General features: G+C 47.6%; 1 protein-coding gene and 1 long non-coding RNA gene across 4 annotated transcripts; one reads left to right on the top strand and one right to left on the bottom strand.

The window, feature by feature from the left end:
• The first annotated feature begins 194 nt into the window (after positions 1 to 194).
• LOC147022468 (thread biopolymer filament subunit gamma-like) lies at positions 195 to 10,894 on the top strand. The gene is made up of 9 exons (XM_085893377.1): positions 195 to 710; positions 1,230 to 1,466; positions 1,693 to 1,753; positions 1,937 to 2,032; positions 3,356 to 3,520; positions 3,762 to 3,887; positions 8,080 to 8,300; positions 10,354 to 10,424; positions 10,536 to 10,894. The coding sequence occupies exons 1-9, from the start codon at positions 247 to 249 to the stop codon at positions 10,676 to 10,678; spliced, it is 1,584 nt and encodes a 527-aa protein (XP_085749503.1). The 5' UTR covers positions 195 to 246; the 3' UTR covers positions 10,679 to 10,894.
• Positions 1,526 to 17,376, bottom strand: LOC147022467 (uncharacterized). 3 transcript variants are annotated; one of them, XR_015061264.1, is made up of 3 exons: positions 16,973 to 17,376; positions 12,537 to 12,627; positions 1,526 to 2,011 (listed from the first exon to the last, which is right to left on the bottom strand). It is a non-coding gene; the product is annotated as an uncharacterized LOC147022467 (long non-coding RNA). The 3 variants fall into 3 exon arrangements; XR_015061266.1 differs by lacking the exon at positions 12,537 to 12,627 and having other exon boundaries at positions 16,973 to 17,061; positions 17,230 to 17,376; XR_015061265.1 differs by lacking the exon at positions 12,537 to 12,627.
• Between the last annotated feature and the right edge of the window lie 326 nt (positions 17,377 to 17,702).

Here is a 17,702-nt window from a genome sequence, read left to right as displayed (position 1 = left end):
CCTTACAAATTGCAAGACATGCACAAGTATGAGTCTGCAAATCTCTGCACTGTCTCAACGTATCCACATTCCAACAAAGTCTTAGATGCCTCTGCCTTGGGCGACAAGCAAAACCACAACTCTGTTGAATAGAAATTCATCAACAGACAGGAAGGTGAGAACAGAGCAAATATAAGGGTGGTTTACCAATATAAAGAGAATTCAGCTGCCTTCCCTGTCTGCTTCACGTTCAGTCACTGCATCACGATGAGTGTTACCTCGAGCTCTGTTAAGATCTCTTCTTCCCATGTGTCGGCATCCCCCACGCCTGTGGTGAAGACTGTTTTTGAGTCAGGTCCAAGGATCCACACCTGGAGTGCTCTCAATCAGAGTAGAGGTGCTTTTGATGGAAGCTCGTCCATGGCCTTGGGAAGAAGCACCGGGTTAGGGGTTGGGATGGCGATGGGTACATCTCGTGGTTGTGCAAATAGCGGTGGATATGGGGTAAACGACAGTTTTGGAATGGGCGGTAGTAATGTGCAGCCTTCGGCTTTTGGCGGTGCTGGCTTTGGCTCTAACATGGCGTTTTGCAGCACTCCTTCCTTCCACATGGGCCGCAATGTGGTCGTAGGAGGCATGCTTGCTCTATCTGGCAGCAAGGGAATGCAATCCCAGCCACCCATGCTGACACGAGATGATGAAAAACAGATTCTACGTGCTCTAAATCAACGGTGAGAAACCCAGACGAGCTGTTGTGCAAATGACCTGCACAAATCATTTTTTTGTGTTTGAGTGTGTGCTGTATGATGATGCTTAATTCGACCGATGGAAGGACAACATGCAATTCCCAATAACCACCTTGTACATTGACCTTCGGGTGCGCAACATTGTCGACCAGTAGTCCTGTAGAGGCAACACCCATTGATGAGCTTTTCCTTCCTGCATCGTGGACATATAAAACCTCATTAATATCTTTAACACCAATTGGTTCTTGGGAGAATATCCTATCCAAATTGCCTGTATGGGGCAGGCAACATTTCACAGATCCTGGCTCATTAGGACCGAACTTGGTGGTTGACCACTTTTGACGCTGAACGCTGAACGCTGAACCTCAATTGAACGGCAAGGCATCGGTCCATAGTTTGACAAACAAAATCAACAACGTGTGTGTGTGTGTGTGTGTGTGTGTGTGTGTGTGTGTGTGTGTGTGTGTGTGTGTGTGTGTGTGTGTGTGTGTGTGTGTGAGACAGCTTTATGGTTTACATGGAGAAGGTGCAAAGCCTGACACAGGAGAATGCCATGCTGGAGGCAGAGCTGCTGAAGCTCACCGGCAGCACGTCCATCTCCATCGAAACCGAGGCCCCAGTGGATGCAAGTGCCCGCTTCCTGGAGCTTCGGACCACTTTGAACGACCTCACAGTCCAAAGTGTGCGCTACGAAATCGAGCTGGACAACTTGAGGACCATGGCTGGAGAAATGCAGGCAAAGTAAGGATTTACTGCTTTGTTTGCTCTGATACTTTCTTCATGACTCGATATGGAAGGAATGCCGAGAAATCAATATGTTTATTGCCAATACTTTGTAAACAGATAAAAAAGACCAGAAATGAAACTTCATTGCAACTTCACTTCTGCATGACATTACCTTATATGGCAGAAACTATCTCACCACTGTACTTGAGACAATTTGTTTTTGCAATTATTTGTCCAACAGGCATGATTTTGAAGTTGGTGTGAAATACCAGCTCAAAACAGACATTACCAAAATGCAAGAGGTATGCCCGTTTTACAATGGCGAAGTTCATGACGTCAATTGCACGTCCATCCGAGCCTTATGACGTCAATATGTAGCCTTTCCACCAAAGGTGTATTAAAAACGTCATGTGATTTATATACAGCGATTAGAAAGACTTCTGATGTTGAATAATGTCATCTTTGAACCATATCTCATCTTTCAGGACCAGGAAACTTCAAATGAAATGAAACATGACCTGGAGATGAGGTACAACATACTTCGTGAGGAGCTCGAGTACCTGAATAAAACACAGGATGAAGTAAGTATCAATACACCTTGATATGTGCTCTCATACTGTCCCTTCAGAATCATATGGGATAATGGGATAATGGGATAATGGGATAATGGGATAATGGGATGCATTTCACAAATCGTTGTACAGGGTGTCCGAAAATGGATATGCAGTACATCACAAAGAACCTTCAATAGTATGTATGTGTGTGTGTATGTATGTATGTGTTTGTGTGTATGTGTATGTATGTGTGTATGTGTGTGTATGTATGTGTATGTATGTGTGTGTATGTATGTGTGTTTGTGTGTTTGTGTGTATGTGTGTATGTGTGTATGTGTGTATGTGTGTGTGTGTGTGTGTATGTGTTTGTGTATGTGTTTGTGTGTATGTGTGTATGTTTGTATGTGTGTGTATATGTGTATGTGTATGTGTATGTATGTGTGTATGTGTGTGTATATGTGTATGTGTGTGTATGTGTTTGTGTGTATGTGTATGTATGTGTGTGTATGTGTGTATGTTTGTATGTGTGTATGTGTGTATGTGTGTGTATGTGTGTGTGTATGTGTGTATATGTGTGTATGTGTGTATGTGTGTATGTGTGTGTGTGTGTATGTGTGTGTGTATGTGTTTGTGTGTATGTGTATATGTGTGTATGTGTGTATGTGTGTATGTTTGTATGTGTGTGTATATGTGTGTATATGTATGTGTGTGTATGTGTATGTGTATGTATGTGTGTATGTGTGTGTATATATGTGTATGTGTGTGTATGTGTTTGTGTGTATGTGTATGTATGTGTGTATATGTGTGTATGTGTGTATGTTTGTATGTGTGTGTATGTGTGTGCGTATGTGTGTGTATGTGTGTGTATGTATGCAATTGGAATTACCCAAGCAATATAACTGCGATGTATTATATATGCACCGAAACAGAACGCATGCATTTTCTTCGTGAATATAACCCGGGTTCTTTTTATTTTTGGAAGTGATGAAGGCAGTGGTCTGTTGCCTATACAACGCCCAAATTTAGGGACGTGTCTGAGGAACGAGTTGTGGTGGGGTACCCTGCTGTTATATTAACAATCATAAAGATAATAACAATAAGAATATGACCGCCTCTCCACTGCTGTGGTGGGCACCAGGTGCTTCCAGGTGCTTCCAGTACAGCCAATGGCACAAAGTTTATGAACCAAAGATAAACCTTCTTCTTGTCTTCTTGATTATGAATGACAAATATCAGCAAATCATTGCACTTGGACAATCAAAAATGACTTCAAATTGACCATTTTGTTTTTGAGACTCCAAATGTTAACATAACCATTTCCCGATCTTTCGTATTGATTTCGTTCACCAGGAATTGTCCAGAATTGGAGTCGACATAACCAGGACGGACTCATCAGCCATCGAGGTGAACAACCGCTCAGTTGATTTGACGAAAATCCTTTCCGCCCTCCGCGATGATTACAACACAATCGCCAACAAGAACAGCAATGACGCCGAGGCCTACTACAACAGCCAGGTACTCTCGAGATGTGCGACACCTCGTCTCCTTTTATACCTTCTTTCCTTCTTTCTAAAATAGCTTTCCACAGTTTACAAAAAAAATAGAGTAGCACAACAAAGAGTCAACGACTGTACATCAGAGTACACACCGACATCACCCGTCAAACAGAATGCAGTAGCTGAGGCAAGCAGAATACCCTGTCCCTGAATGTGAGCCAGCCATCAGTTATATTATCATCATTCTATTCTCCCATCAGGTGGAAATGTTTCAAGCAGAAGATGAAAAGGTGAACTCAGAAGTGAAAACAGCACAAACAGAAATTACTGAAATTACCAAGACCTTCAAGGATATGCAGATGGAATTGCAGGGTTTATACCAGCGGGTAAGTCGATGCACTTCCATTCATCCATCCATCCATCCATCCATCCATTGGGACCATGCTCTGTGCAGAGCGTTGGTGCTGCCTTAGCAGTCTCCTTGGCTGTTGGGCACAATCCTGGACAGGTCACCACTCCGCCGCAGGATACCAGCAAACATACTCATTTTGCCGACCTCAGAAGGATGACAGGCAGAGTCGACCCCACCTGCTATTAATCCAACAGCTGAGTGGGATTTGAACTCAGGATCATGGGATCCATAGGATCCCAAGCCCACCACCCTAACCATTAAGCCAACATCAGGCATATTCGATGCAATTGGTGATGCCTTATTGGGAAATTTGATGCGAGAAGGACATGGCTGTTTACAATCAGAGTCCCATGATGGCACAGAAATTGTACAAATGTTTTCCAAAGTCAAATTTGTTTTTTAACGTTGGATTATTCTTTCAATAATGAGGGAGAGTTAAGATTCCATAGCAATCCAGTATCATGATAGCGACAGAGAGGGTGCAGCGTCAAGCTACGAGATTTGTTCCGGGCATAGCGAGACGAAGCTTTGAGGAACGGTTGAAGGAGACAGGACTTTACACATTATAAAGGAGGTGATTGTGAATGGATCTGATTGAGATGTTGAAGAAAATGAAGGGTGTGGACAAGGTCAGTGAAGTGGAGTGTTTCAGCAGAGTTGACAGTGTGATGACCAGGGATCATAGCTTAAGGGTAAAGAAGATGAGAGTTGGGACAGTTTAGGGCAGAGGTCTTTCAGTTGAAGAATGGTTAATGCATGGAATGGTCTCCTCGGAAAGGTCGTGGAAGTGGAAGGGGTGGATAAGTTTAAGTTGGGAGTTAGATAGGTACCTGGAAGCATTGGAGATAGAGTGTTATTGGGATATTTGCTTGTGTGTTGATGGTTGATGATGCTGGAGTTGGTGTAGCACAGGCATAATCGGACAAATTTTTACCAAGACCTTCAAGGATATATGTGGAAATGGATTCCTCCTGTGCTAAAGGTCCTTGTGTGTATCCTTGCGTTATCAGCTTTTGAAATTACAATTGTTTCCCTATTTGATGCAATCTTTCTCAGATTATTCACAGACACACACACACACCAGTCATAATCACTTCAGCTGGAGAACCTTCCCGATGGACAACCTGTGGTGTAGCCATGCCCACGGGGAGGGGCATGATGATGATGCATGATGGGCGTGATGGTGGAGGAGTGGCCGTGGGGTTCGGCGAGGGATATGAGGTGTGCACGCCGTCTGAGGTGTCGTAGTAATACTGGAGTCGGCCGGCTCGTGAGTGTACCGCGTACGGAATAAAGGGGAGCCGCGGGCACAGTACGCCCTGGCTCGCACTCGTGCAACACAGCCCGGCTCGACTGTTCCTCCGCTTCGTGTCTGCCTGCTAAGCATCTCCCATTCCAGTATAGTACAGTTGGCGACGAGGATCTTCGAATCGACGTGTGTAAGGGCGGCAAATGACCCGTGCGGTTCCAGTCTACGGAGCCAAAGGTCTCGCCGGCGCGAACATGGCAAAGGGTCGGTGCATGGCAAACGTACGCGTGCCCGCCTTCGTCGGAATCTACTTCGGCCACGTCGAGTGGGCAACGTTCGTTCATTTGGTTCATTTTCTTGTTCGTTTTGTCGAGGATACGCGTTTCGGCTCGAACGCGGCGTTGGACGTCGCGCAAGCTCTGGAGAATATCCGAGGTCTCGATGGTCAGGACACAGCAGATGGTCTAGGGGTCATCGCGATGGGCCAGGCACGCACGGCCATGCGCACGGTCTGCGGCGCGGGTCGTGGGCGAGCGTGGCAATGCAGTCACTCGGACGGCGGTCTGGGCTCTCGAGGTCGTCTACGGTGTGTGGGCCGAGGGTCATCGCCCATTGTTACGGTCATAGATGGCGGTGTGCGAGGCGATCCTTCCGTCCCGCGTCAAACCCTGCTTGCGATTGATCCGGAAATGACAAGATCAGTGGCAGGGGGGGGAAGGGAAGTGAGCGAGGCACGGATCGGGTGTCGAATTGAGTCCACTCGTGCTGGCCGCGCATCGCATTCGGCTGTGCCGTGCAAATTCACGGCAGAGGAGCATCCGGCACGGTTCAGAGATCATTTTATTTCTGGTCTGCGAGCAGCCATTGACATTGTCTGCGAGCAGCCATTGACCGACATCACATTCGACTCGGCGATCGCGACTGTTTCATCTGTCGAGCAGACACCGGTGACCGCGCGAGTCCGCGCGATGGCTCAAGTGCCGCAGGGTGCTCGCACGCCTAGCGGTGCGGGACGAAAGCGCGCACCGCAGCACGGTCGCACCGGGAGCGAAGGGGCACCGCAGCACGGTCGCACCGGGAGCGAAGGGGCACCGCAGCACGGTCGCACCGGGAGCGAAGGGGCACCGCAGCACGATCGCACCGGGAGCGAAGGGGCACCGCAGCAGGACCCCAGTGACCTGGAGATCAGCCTGCAGCCGGGGCATGATGATGCCGGCGAGCCGGAGCAGGAGCCGGGCTCGGCAAGCCGGACCCTTTTGGGTCGGAACGGGTTCCGGTTCGTGCCTCCAGATGTGCCAGTGCTCTCTTCGAGACCTTCGTCGAATACCGAGGGCGAGGCGCTGGCGGCGGGGGCCGCGTCGATGCAGCGGGAGCCACCGTTCGTTGCTGCCTGCGGCGATGATGTGCGCTCCAGGAGCGGCGAGAGCCATATCAGCTCTCGCGATGAGTTCCCGCGCTTCGTTCGCGATGAGTTCCCGCGCTTCGGCAGGGTTCGTGAGGCAATGCGCATCGGTGTGGTTCAGGCAGCTTCAACAGGTGGCGGTGGGCCCGTGGCGTTAAAGGGAGTCGCGAGTCGCAGCATCAAGTCGACAACCAAGAAGCGGACTCGTGATGTGGGTTGTGGGTTGTTGTTCATGGCATATGTGTTTTTCCTTGCTCTAGTGATGCAGTTTAACGTTGTTGAAATAAATGCCAGCAGTTCTCATGTAAAAGTGGATGTGGCGGAGATCAGTCAATGGGAGTTGGATTATGGTCAATGTGATGTGGGGGCGAATAAAGAAGGTTTGTTAGCCTCCAGTTGCTCCAGGCCGCAGGTAATTGCTTTGTCATGTGCTGGGATTTTATCAAATAAGCGCGCTGTACGGAAAAATGAATTTGTGATGCTTCGAATGTTATTCGTAATGATTTATAACGAGCCTATGATTGCAGTGTGGTTTAAGTGGAGTTGCTCCCGTCTAGCGGCCGTGTGGGTCTCGGAGATCGACTCGGAACCAAGACTGGTGCCCTGGTCTGCGTTACCTCCACCTCTGATTGCGAGCACAACTCGCTGTGTTCGCTCAAGGCCGTTTGGACGGGCGCTGGCGTCTCGACTGATGGTGGTGCGTGAGTTGTTTTGGCGCATTAAATGCATGCAGCCAGCAGCGCTGTTCAGCGCCCCCGGCCAAGGTCTAAGGCTGGCGCCACGGCTTCCAGATAGCGGGCTGCCGGCCTCGGGATGTTTATCTACGTCGGGTCTGCCTGGGGGGAGTGGGCCGGAGGCGTTTGATGGGGCCGGAGGAGGTTAGCTCGAGAGGTCGTTACGACCTTGGCGAGGGTCATGTCAGCATGGGCCACCTGGGGGGGCGTTTTTGCTGCATAATGCCGCTGTGCTTCTCATTTTGCTGCTTCATATCGGTAACGCGGTCAGACCTGACCTTTGCTGCTCCACTCGCTCGCATCGACACATTATATGATGTGGTGTGCTATTTTCATTTTATTTCCATGATTATTATACGAAGTCCTTCGTGTTCTGCATGCTTCTTATAATACTGATCATTTAATAATCATACTTTTAGGAGGGAGGAGTGTGGTGTAGCCATGCCCACGGGGAGGGGCATGATGATGATGCATGATGGGCGTGATGGTGGAGGAGTGGCCGTGGGGTTCGGCGAGGGATATGAGGTGTGCACGCCGTCTGAGGTGTCGTAGTAATACTGGAGTCGGCCGGCTCGTGAGTGTACCGCGTACGGAATAAAGGGGAGCCGCGGGCACAGTACGCCCTGGCTCGCACTCGTGCAACACAGCCCGGCTCGACTGTTCCTCCGCTTCGTGTCTGCCTGCTAAGCATCTCCCATTCCAGGATAGTACACAACCTATGACACTAGCGTTCACGATTAAGTTTATTTTCCCATTCAACGCTCGATAACTCTGTGTGCAGAACTGCTCACTCCAGCAATCACTGTTGGAGGGAGAAGAGAGAGCCTGCATGGAGCTCAGTTCCCTGCAGAACCAAGTGATGGAGTACGAGTCCAGAATTGAGCAACAGAGAGAAGAACTACAGAAACAGATGGTGGTCTTCAGGACCCTGTTGGACATCAAGATTGCTCTCAATCAAGAAATTGCAGCTTACAAGAATCTGTTGGAGGGTTTTGACAGGAAGTGAGTTTTTTGTTGTTGTTGTTGTTGTATACATGATCGAGGCTCATGGAAGAGCGAGAGCAGAATCGAAGGGAAGAAAATGGAAAAGGAGAAACACCAACAGCAGAGTAGGGATGAGGATGATATGAAGGGGAGAGGGAGAAGGTCACATGGGGGTGAATAAGCTGCACATAGGGAGAGGGAGAGAGAGAGATAGTGTGCATACCTCTGCCAGGCTGAGCGGTTTACGTTTTGTCTCCCAAAACATTATTATTATACATTAATAAATAAAACATTATTTTCGCAATGAAATGAAGAGAAACACATGACTTGAAGTTGGGATTTTTTTTTCAATGATTGCTGTAATACAGACTTTTGAAATGACCCATGAATGCCAAACAAGGCTGTGTGTGTGTGTGTGTGTGTGTGTGTGTGTGTGTGTGTGTGTGTGTGTGTGTGTGTGTGTGTGTGTGTGTGTGTGTGTGTGTGTGTGTGTGTGTGTGTGTGTGTGTTTACACCGACTCAGTTATGCTCGGCGGACACTTTTAACCTGCCGTTACAAGCACGAATTCTGTAATTCAAATCGTCTTTTAAACATCATCTTCAGCATTTGAATGAAAGAGTGACAATTTCTAAATGGTTAACAATTATTGTTCTGTTCCTGAATGCAAATCAGATTCATGGGAATAGGAAATACAAGAAATATCTGTGGATGAGAGGTGGCGAGTTCCTACCATTTCCTTTTTGATGCGAGCACAACGCGCACAACGCGCGCGCACGCACCTCATTCCCTCCCCCCTCCCCCCTCTCCCCTCAATATACTATGTACATTCACCAGCCCCAGATATGACCCGTCCATCGGTGTTCAGAAGCATCCAAACGAGATACGGTGTCTCCCTCAGGGAAGTCTACCTGATACATCCTGCTCATACGTAAATAATACCTGGCACAAACTTTGTATATTTTCACGTCACGAAGATGTCCTTTATCGAAGAGTTAGTTACGGTTACCTGTAATGACGCACACATCATCGTCGTTCCAATTGTACACGTCCATTTAGTAAATCGCCAAGCATGCCGTGTTCATAAGAATGCATTTCCGCAAGGCTCAAAGTCCATTTACTGGTAGCGATCCGTCGGGGGTTTGTGCAGAACGTGCCAGTTTACGATCCTTCGCACCTTGCACAAAATTCCCATGTTGTTGGGAATTTTGCAGAGGCACTTACCTTTCTCCCAGGTACTTTTCCAAATATTTTCTGTTTCATTCATAAGCTTTGTGAGCCATTTATGGTAACAAACCTGATCTCGTGAGCATGATGTACGGTAATGTGCCCTGATCGTCATTCCTGCCAAGGGGTTCTGCGCATGCATGCCAGCCAAGCATTCCGATTCATTCCTCTCTCTCTTTCTCTTTCTCTTTTTCTCTCTCTCTCTTTTTCTCTCTCTCTCTTTTTCTCTCTCTCTCTTTTTCTCTCTCTCTCTTTTTCTCTCTCTCTCTCTCTCTCTCTCTCTCTCTCTCTCTCTCTCTCTCTCTCTCTCTCTCTCTCTCTCTCTCTCTCTCTCTCTCTCTCTCTCTCTCTCTCTCTCTCTCTCTCTCTCTCTCTCTCTCTCTCTCTCTCTCTCTCTCTCTCTCTCTCTCTCTCTCTCTCTCTCTCTCTCTCTCTCTCTCTCTCTCTCTCTCTCTCTCTCTCTCTCTCTCTCTCTCTCTCTCTCTCTCTCTCTCTCTCTCTCTCTCTCTCTCTCTCTCTCTCTCTCTCTCTCTCTCTCTCTCTCTCTCTCTCTCTCTCTCTCTCTCTCTCTCTCTCTCTCTCTCTCTCTCTCTCTCTCTCTCTCTCTCTCTCTCTCTCTCTCTCTCTCTCTCTCTCTCTCTCTCTCTCTCTCTCTCTCTCTCTCTCTCTCTCTCTCTCTCTCTCTCTCTCTCTCTCTCTCTCTCTCTCTCTCTCTCTCTCTCTCTCTCTCTCTCTCTCTCTCTCTCTCTCTCTCTCTCTCTCTCTCTCTCTCTCTCTCTCTCTCTCTCTCTCTCTCTCTCTCTCTCTCTCTCTCTCTCTCTCTCTCTCTCTCTCCCCCCCCCCCAGCATCAGTGATATCGACATCGGTGGATTTACCAACGACTCTTCCACTTGCACACACACATATTCCAGTGATGGTAAGTGTCACAAAAGGAAAAGTTTCGAGCCGGCCACAGGTAAATCGCTCTGTTGTTCTCGATCCATCGCGTTTAACCATCATTCTCACTCTGGTTACTTGCTTTGTGTAGCAGGTGCAGACGACGGTGGACAATCCAATTGTTCTTCATCTTCTTCTTCCTCCACTTCTCGATTAGTCAAAGTGAAAGTTATTGACATTTGCGATGGAATAGTAGCTTCTGAGAATGTAAGTCAACGCTGTATCCCCACTTAAAAACCCGATACCACACGAATACTTGGACAACATGGACAAAGGCATTTTTTCTGTCTGATGCTCTCTTTTGTTGAAGTTTTTTTTTATTTTGTCACAACTTTCTCTTTCTCTACATTTCACTTTGGGAGAAAGAAAACTTTTTCTTCATTTCCATTTAAAATATCTCTCTGTGTCCGATGGGATGTCTGATGTACAATAAACCTCCATGCAATCATGTATGTTGTGTTTTTGGAAAGCATTCACTAACTTCAACACTTGCTTATTTTAGGTCCCATCTACATGTTATGTAGGGCTGGCAGGATATAGCTGAGACCGAAAAGGTAAGCACACTCGCCTCGAAGCTGTCTCGCCTGGGTTTGAATCCCGACCCAGCTATAAACCACCATCCCGGTGTTTCACAGGCAGAGTGATTCATCGATGCGTGTGCCGTCCTTGAGATAGATGTAAAGTTGGATGTCCTGTTTGCCAGCATTAGCTGGTGGATGTTTAAGATCCCACGGTGTCCTTTGTAAAGAGTAGGTGAGTTAGGCCAAAGTCACATTTGGCACGGCGGCCGTAGGGTCTACAAAATCTACGGCCACGAGCAATTATAGGGCGGCCGCAGTATTTCCATGGTCACACAATGTAGCAGTCACATATGTTTTTATTTTTGGGGTAGCCGTAGTGTATTTAGAAATTGTGGAGACCGAAAACGTGGGGGTGCCGTACGGTCTTTGATTTGATGTCGCACGGTGACCTTAAGGGGGCCCTGTGGCGGCCATAGAATTTTCAAGGCAGACGCAAGGTAGCCTCAAGGTGCCTGCAAGGCGACCGCAGGGGGACCCTAAGGCGAATGTGCGTCCGGACGGACGGTAATGAGTGGGTATATATACCAGTTCTTTTTTACTGAAATAAAAATATAACAGTTCGGAATATACCAGTATATATATATATATATATATATATATATATATATATATATATATATATATATATATATATATATATATATATATATATATATATATATAACTGAATATACCAGTTCGGAGTATAGGCAAACACCTATACTCCGATCTCTAGCGGTAGCACACGGTGGACGCACGGTCGACACAGACTGCCACGGAGGCCGTACGTAGGACACACGGCGGGTGTAGGGGAACCGTGCGTCGACCCTGCGTTGCCCGCAGGTAGTCACACAGACCGCAAGGTGACCGCAGGGGGACCCCAAGGCGAACACAATATTTTATTTTTTTATTTTTTGTAATTTTTGGGGGGTTGGCAAAATTCATTTTTCATTGATAAGAGCCTACGGTAGCCGCACGAATAACGCAAGCCCACCGTACGCCTGACGTACGGTCGACGTGGAACACATCTACGTCACAGCTTGGCTTGTCGAATTGCTACGGCCAACGTAGAAATGAAAAAAGTTATAACTCCGCGTTATAATTCCACGGCAACCCCTACGGCCTGTAAAAGATAGCCATACGGCGTAGGGCCACCCTGAGGCCACCTCAGAAACTCTGCGGCCGCCGCACGTTTCTGTCAATTCAGGGGGGGTACGGCCACCGTATCCTAGCCGTAGAACAAATGTGACTTAGGCCTTATCGCCGGCACCTTGAATAAATTCCAAAATTCCTGCCCTAACTACAGCTGGGAAGGCAATGGCAAACCACCCAGTATAACCCTTGCCAAGAAACTGCTTCGGCAGCACCGACGCTCTGCAACAGAATCAGAATCAGAATTAACTTTTCCAAGAGCACAGCCACACTGATGGTGGTCGTTCACCATGCCCCCAAACAGGATGTTTTGAAAATAGTAGTGTGAAGTTGAATTGGAGAAAGATGATGATGATCTGGAAGATTCTGGCCACACTGACCTATCTGATTGTCCTATGAAAGAAGATCTTCATGCAGCAGTCAGGGAATTCAGCAGCAGAAAAGAGAGCCATTCATGATCAGGTCGGGCCGCTGCGGAGAAAGCGATTTGTGGATAAAAACACTGAAGTTCTGTGCGGACAAACAGACAAGCAAACAAACAACCAAACAAGCAGAAACAAATGGACCCAATTCCAATACCCTCACTCTTGTGGAGAGGGTAAAAATGCAAAAGGATGTCGGGATGTTCGTCCAAAAAGTTGATAAACAAGGTAGGGATGGTCATGAGAAATGATCATGTGAAACCATCCCCACATCTTTCTTTCAATCATGGTTGTTGTACAGAAGGGGGATGTGAAGTTTAGTACAATCTTTGCTGAAGCTAATTTAGTGACTAAATTGATGCAAGAGTAATTTTTGGTTCTGAAGTGTTATGCCAAGAGTATGGAACAAGAGAACCTTTGTTAACTCCCAGCAAATACCACCACAGTTGCTTTGCTGATGGGAATGCTAAGAGAGAGATGGGTGGGAGGGAGAGAGATGGGTGGGAGGGAGAGAGAGATGGGTGGGGGAGAGAGAGGAGGTGGAGGGGGAAAGAGGAGGGAGGGGAAGCAAGGAGGGGTGTGGGAAGGGAAGACAGACGTGCGGTGGAACGTTAATTACGATTCATACTGTTTCATCAAAATGATTCTGCATAGAATAACAGTGAAGATGGAAACAAAATAATGTCTGAAATCCATTTTCTACAGGTCATTCTATAAACACGGAATGGACACAAACACCGCCTGGACACGTCCGGGGACAAACACACACGGCCCGCACATGTCCAGAGATTAACAATGCTCAGACACAAACTCCGTCTGGACACAATCACCGCTCGGAGATGTCCGGAAACAGAGAGAGACAGAAACAGAGAGAGACAGAGACAGAGAAAGAGAGGTGGTGGAACAGTTAGCAGAGAGAAAATGTTATGCTTAATGAACACACACACACACACACACACACACACACACACACACACACACACACACACACACACACACACACACACACACACACACACACACACACACACACACACACACACTCAGTTAAAAGCTAGACGATATGACCAGTATGCATTGGTTCTGGTATTTGTGCATAAGCATTAGTAAATGCCTATAAATGAACGATTAAAATTAACTGTTGCATGTTATAAATTTGTGGTAGCACGAATCAATGAATTGTAAACTGCATGGTGTAATGAGCTAATTTTGACTGTGGATGGCAGTATTGTACTGTAAACTTTGTGAAAAGTGAAAAACTTCGAAAAGATTCATGAAAATGCTGGAACGTTCTGAGATGAAGATTTCAGTGTAGATGAGAAACGCATTTGCTCGAAGGCACGGGATAATTATGTGTTACTATATAAACCCACGAGAGGGAAGTGAAGAGAGACGGGCGACATCTGACAAGACGTGTGTTTCGATCATCCCCGTGCTCAATTTAACTCTGATGAGTGAACGAGGTGTTAATGTTCAGAGTGGTTGTTAAAGCGTGGCGCCGGTTAAAATCAGGTTTATTAAAACTCGTTAAGATTGTGTATCAGGAAATAATTTCTTTGAGCTCTTCAATCACCCTGAACGGGCCAGCGTACGAGACAGAACAACGCAATGTGAGTCGCTCGTTGAACAGCCCTGACGGACGCTGCAAGGACATCGAGTGAGAATGATAAGACAGGACTTGATCGTTTGACAGCCCCGGAGGACGAGGTGAACATACATGAGGTGAGCCGGCAGGACAGGGTCACTGGGCGGAAACAACTCAATACAGGAATCGGAGAGATGGACATTGTATGTAAAGGTGAACTTCCTCATTTGACTTTGTTTGAAATAAAAGTTTCAAAAATGTTACGCTGTTGATATGGTAACAGTCACGTCACTCAGAAGTCACAGACCCCAACTGACAAAGATTCGTTTGATGGGTAGCCGACCGGTACGATCGTTCAGACGCATGAAGTGCAAACCATAGATTGCAATGATTAGAGAACAAGCCGGGTTCGGCCCCACAACCAACTTACGAACACCAAAGGGAAGGAAACCCCGAGGTGTATACACACATACAAACACACACATTTATGAATATGGACGAGCAAATATCACCCGTCGCTTCACTGACGGGGATACTAAGAGGGGAGAGAAAAAGAGGGGAGAGTGAGAGAGAGGGGTGGGGGAAAGCGAGGAGGGAGGGGAGCGAGGAGGAGTGGGGGAAGGGAAGGCAGATGTGAGGTGGAGCGCTAATTACGATTCATAGTCTCATCAAAATGATTCTGCATTGAATAACAGTAAAAATGGAAACAAAATAATGTCGGAAATCCATTTTCTAATAGTCAATACTATAAACGTGCCTGGTATTTGGCGTAATGGTTAGGGTGGTGGGCTTGGAATCCTAAAATCGTGAGTTCAAATCCCACTCGGCAGTAGAATTAATACCAGGTGGGGTTGACTCTGCCTGTCATCCTTCTGAGGTCGGCAAAATGAGTGCCAGCTTGCTGGTATCCTGTATCGGAGTGGCGACCCATCCACAATTGTGCCCAATAACCAAGGAGACTGCTTAGCCAGCACCAACGTTCTGCACAGAGTATGGTCCCAATGGATGGATTCTATAAATACTACCCAGAGACAAACACCGCCCGGCCCGGCCATGTCCGGAGATATACAAACCGGAAAAAAAACACTGTCCAGACACGTCAGGAGACAAACACCTTCCAGAGATAAACAATGCCCATAAGCATCCGGAAACACTACCCAGAGATAAGCACCGCCTGGACACATTTAGGGAGAGAGAGGGAGAGAGAGGGAGAGAGAGGGAGGGAGAGAGAGAGAGGGAGGGAGGGAGAGAGGGAGAGAGGGAGGGAGGGAGAGAGGGAGAGAGGTGTGCGGGACGGTACTGCACTGTACTAGGAGGGAGCAGAGCGAGGATGGGACAGAGAGAGATGTGTGGGAGGGTACTGCACTGTACTAGGAGGGAGCAGAGCGAGGATGGGACAGAGAGAGATGTGTGGGAGGATACTGCACTGTACTTGGAGGGGTAGAGCAAGGATGGGACAAAAAGAGAGAGAGAGAGAGAGAGAGAGAGAGAGAGAGAGAGAGAGAGAGAGAGAGAGAGAGAGAGAGAGAGAGAGAGAGAGAGAGAGAGACACAGCGAGAGAGAGAGAGAGACACAGCGAGAGAGAGAGAGAGACACAGCGAGAGAGAGAGAGAGAGAGAGAGAGAGAGAGAGAGAGAGAGAGAGAGAGAGAGAGAGAGACAGCGAGAGAGAGACAGCGAGAGAGAGACAGCGAGAGAGAGACAGCGAGAGAGAGACAGCGAGAGAGAGACAGCGAGAGAGAGACAGCGAGAGAGAGACAGCGAGAGAGAGACAGCGAGAGAGAGACAGCGAGAGAGAGACAGCGAGAGAGAGACAGCGAGAGAGAGACAGAGACAGAGACAGAGACAGCGAGAGAGAGACAGAGACAGAGACAGAGAGAGAGAGAGAGAGAGAGAGAGAGAGAGAGAGAGAGCGAGAGAGCGAGAGAGCGAGACAGCGAGACAGCGAGACAGCGAGACAGCGAGACAGCGAGACAGCGAGACAGCGAGACAGCGAGACAGCGAGACAGCGAGACAGCGAGACAGCGAGACAGCGAGACAGCGAGACAGCGAGACAGCGAGACAGCGAGACAGCGAGACAGCGAGACAGCGAGACAGCGAGACAGCGAGAGAGACAGCGAGAGAGACAGGGAGAGAGAGAGAGAGAGAGAGAGAGAGAGAGAGAGAGAGAACTGCACTGTTCTAGGAGGGGGCAGAGCAAGGATGGGACAGTCAGAGAGAGACACAATGTGTGGGAGGGTACAGAGCAAGGATGAGACAGAGAGAGGAGAGAGGAGAGAGGAGAGAGGAGAGAGGAGAGAGGAGAGAGGAGAGAGGAGAGAGGAGAGAGGAGAGAGGAGAGAGAGCGCAGAAGAAGAAAAAGACGTATCCTTGTTGACGAGGTTTGTTTCATCGTTTGACGAAGTCGCCTTTGGGCAAGAATGTTTCAAGTGTCCGAAATTACCATGCCTATTTACACATAATGATCCAATGGGCCCTTTTTTGCCAATTAAAGGGCCCTGGGCTATTTCATGAGTTTAAATTCATAACATATATATCATAGGTCTAAATCAACCTTTTTAAGAAGAAAAAACTATTGTCCTGTACATAAACTTGGCCAAAAATGCCCAAAACCGGTTTTGGGCACCATTAAGGCCCAAAATGGGCACTTTGGGCACCTCTTTTTAAAAAAATCGGTCGGCACCATAATACAGTGTCAAATTTTACCCTAGAATCCGTCTTCAAAAAAAAGTGGACACCATTTCTCACTGATTCAGCGTTTTGAGCCCAACTAAAAGTGGTCTCTGTCAGGGAAACGTCTCTGTCCTCACCGGCAAGTTGGTTAAACTTGTTGGCCGTAGGTACCGGGTCCATTCCGGGTCCATTCCGGGTAGGCCTTCGAGAGTGATGTCGGTCACAACTGCGGGAACATTACCGACAGATTCCTCGTTTGTAAATGCTCCTTTCTTCTGGGTTAAACGACCATCAGGTAAAGTCTTTCTCTTCCTTGATGGAACGACGGTGAAACCATCACAAACATTCGTTTTGCTGTTTAGATTATCGGACTGAGAGGACTGGGCCTTATTACCGGACACGGATTCGCTTCCTTCACAGTCGAGGAAGAAGAAGAAGACGTATTCCTGTTGACGAGGTTTGTTTCATCGTTTGACGAAGTCGCCTTTGGGCAAGAACGTTTCAAGTGTCTGAAATTACCACATTCGATACATTTCAGGGTGTCAGTGGTTACGTGTACTTGGTAATCATGATTATCAATTTGGAGTTTTAAAAACGATGTTCAAGGTTCTTTCAGCGTTCGAGGGAGGAAGCACCACATAAGCTTGTCTCCTAAAAGACATCACATGCTTCGACTGATCGTCCTGGCTACGTAAAGGTCACATGGTGATCTGAGAAACCACAGGACCATAACGAGATATACAGTAGTGGGGCAACTTAGCTAAAGATAGCATAACAATTGTGCATTTTGTGCGGAAAGCACGAAATTTGGCACACTGGTAGCCTATCATATTATGAACAGATATCATATTATCAACCATCCCACTC

This window comes from Eptatretus burgeri, chromosome 8, assembly GCF_056783735.1.
Source record: "Eptatretus burgeri isolate ZD-2024b chromosome 8, Ebu_testis_v1, whole genome shotgun sequence".
NCBI lineage: Eukaryota > Metazoa > Chordata > Myxini > Myxiniformes > Myxinidae > Eptatretus > Eptatretus burgeri.
This window is presented reverse-complemented; position numbering and strand designations above follow the sequence as displayed.

Excerpts from the sequence above, each read along its gene's own strand:
- LOC147022468 (XM_085893377.1), top strand. The coding sequence starts at position 247 with ATGAGTGTTACCTCGAGCTCTGTTAAGATCTCTTCTTCCCATGTGTCG. Across the intron at positions 711-1,229 it reads CTACGTGCTCTAAATCAACG|CTTTATGGTTTACATGGAGA; the intron begins GTGAGAAACCCA and ends TGTGTGAGACAG. Across the intron at positions 2,033-3,355 it reads TGAATAAAACACAGGATGAA|GAATTGTCCAGAATTGGAGT; the intron begins GTAAGTATCAAT and ends TTCGTTCACCAG.